Source organism: Athene noctua, chromosome 5, assembly GCF_965140245.1.
Source record: "Athene noctua chromosome 5, bAthNoc1.hap1.1, whole genome shotgun sequence".
Taxonomy (NCBI): Eukaryota; Metazoa; Chordata; class Aves; order Strigiformes; family Strigidae; genus Athene; species Athene noctua.
This window is the reverse complement of record NC_134041.1, coordinates 48,819,978-48,821,702: the sequence shown is the minus strand read 5'-3', so window position 1 is coordinate 48,821,702 and position 1,725 is coordinate 48,819,978. Positions and strand designations below refer to the sequence as shown.

The 1,725-nt window shown below is 74.2% G+C and overlaps 1 protein-coding gene across 1 annotated transcript; it reads left to right on the top strand.

Moving 5' to 3' along the window:
- Positions 1-427: 427 nt before the first annotated feature.
- On the top strand, positions 428-1,504 carry FGFBP3 (fibroblast growth factor binding protein 3). The gene is made up of 2 exons (XM_074908383.1): positions 428-514; positions 922-1,504. Exon 2 carries the CDS (start codon positions 995-997, stop codon positions 1,502-1,504), a length of 510 nt encoding a protein of 169 aa, XP_074764484.1. The 5' UTR covers positions 428-514; positions 922-994.
- The last annotated feature ends 221 nt before the right edge of the window (positions 1,505-1,725 follow it).

Genomic DNA, 1,725 nt, shown 5'->3' with positions numbered 1-1,725 from the left:
ACGAAGAATAACAACCATGATAGAATAATCCACGCCGGTATTTTACCTCCGAAATGAGAATCCTTTTTTTGTAATCTATTAACTCCATCAGACGCAAAGTAAAAGAAATCGATTCCCGCTCACCAGCATCGCCCCCCGCTGAAGGGAGGCTCCGCACAGCCGCCGCCCGACCCGCACCCCCACCCCGCTCCCCCCGCCGCCTCCCAGGGGCTCCGCAGCCCCAAGCTGGTGTTGCGGTACAGGCGCGCGGTTTCCTCGAACGCAAAGGGAGCGGGGGGTGCTGGGGGGTGCTGGGGGGAACTTCCCGCAAGTCGGAGCCATCGGGGCACAGGGCTCCCCGCGTGTCCCCGCGCTGTCCCCCCGCGGGCGGCGGACCGGGGAGGGGCGTCGGCGGGGGCAGCCCCCGGCCATTGATAACCCCCGTGCCCGGCCCCGCCGCTGGAGACCGCCGCGCACCTCCGCCCACCCCAGAGCGAGTCGTGAGGGGCCTCGGGACAGAGCGGAGGATACCGGGGTGCGTTGGGGAGGGGGAAAACGGGCTCCTGGGGGGAAACGACGGGGTTTTAGAGGAGCGGTTTGCCTGGCGCCGGGCCCGGCTGCCGAGCGGCGGCCACTCGCTGCTTTGACGCTGCAGCCGGCGGGTGCGGGCTCCCGGCTAACGCTGCCCCGGAGTTGCGGCTTCCCGGCTGGGGTGGTAGCGGGGCCCCGCCGCCATGGGCGGTCCGGCAGCGGAGCCGGGGGATGGGGGAGAAACAAGCTGAGCCCCGGGGGTCACGGCCCCGGAGGGACAAGCCGGCTCTGCGCCCCTCTGCCGAATCAAACCCCACCCGGCGCAGCCTGGCGCGACCTCGGGGGCTGCGCTCCCCGTCGGGGCGGGGAGCGGGCGGCGGCACCCGCCCGCCAGTGTCCGTGTCTCCGCAGGGCGCGGAGGATGCGGCGGGCCGGGACGCGCCGTCGCTGAGGGACCGGAGGAGGCTTCCGCGGCGCCGAGGAGATGAGGCTGCCCCTGGCCCTGCTGGCGCTGGCCCTGGCCGCCCTGGGGGCCGCCGGCAGCGGGTCGGGCGGGGAGGCGGCGGCGCAGGCGGGGCGGTTCTCCACGCCGGAGCGGCACCGCTGCAGCTGGGAGCTGCGCTCGGCGGCGGGGGCCAGCGAGCTGTGGCTGAGCTGCCGGCCGCCGGCGGGCGGCGGGGCGGCGCGGAGCTGCGCCTACCGCGGGGAGCCGCGGCGCTGCCCCGCCTACGGCGCCCGCAGCCGCCAGTACTGGCGGCAGATCGTGGGCCGGCTGCGGCGGCGGCGGCACCCCTGCGCCCGCGGCGGCCCGCTCAGCGCCCGCCTCTGCGGGCCGGGCCGGGCCCCGCCGGAGGCGCAGCTCCGCCTGCTGCCCGGCCCCGGCCCCGCCCCGCCGGCCGCCAGCGCCGAGCCCGCCGCCGAGCCGGCCGAGGCCTACTGCGCCGAGCGGTGGCACTCGCTGTGCAGCTTCTTCGTCGGCTTCTGGGAGGGCTGAGCCGGCGCCGGCCCGCCGGGAGGGAGCGCGGCCGCCCGGCCCGGGGCCCAGCTCTGCCCGGCCGGGCTCGCCCAGCCTTGCCGGCCCTCGCCTTTGTCAGCTTTCCTCTTTTCCTCCCCAATAAAGTTGCCATTATTTTATGACGAGAAGCTCACGTCCCTCTTTTCTTGGCAAAGCTGTATACTACGTGCTGCACCGTCACACGGCCTAACGGCACCTGT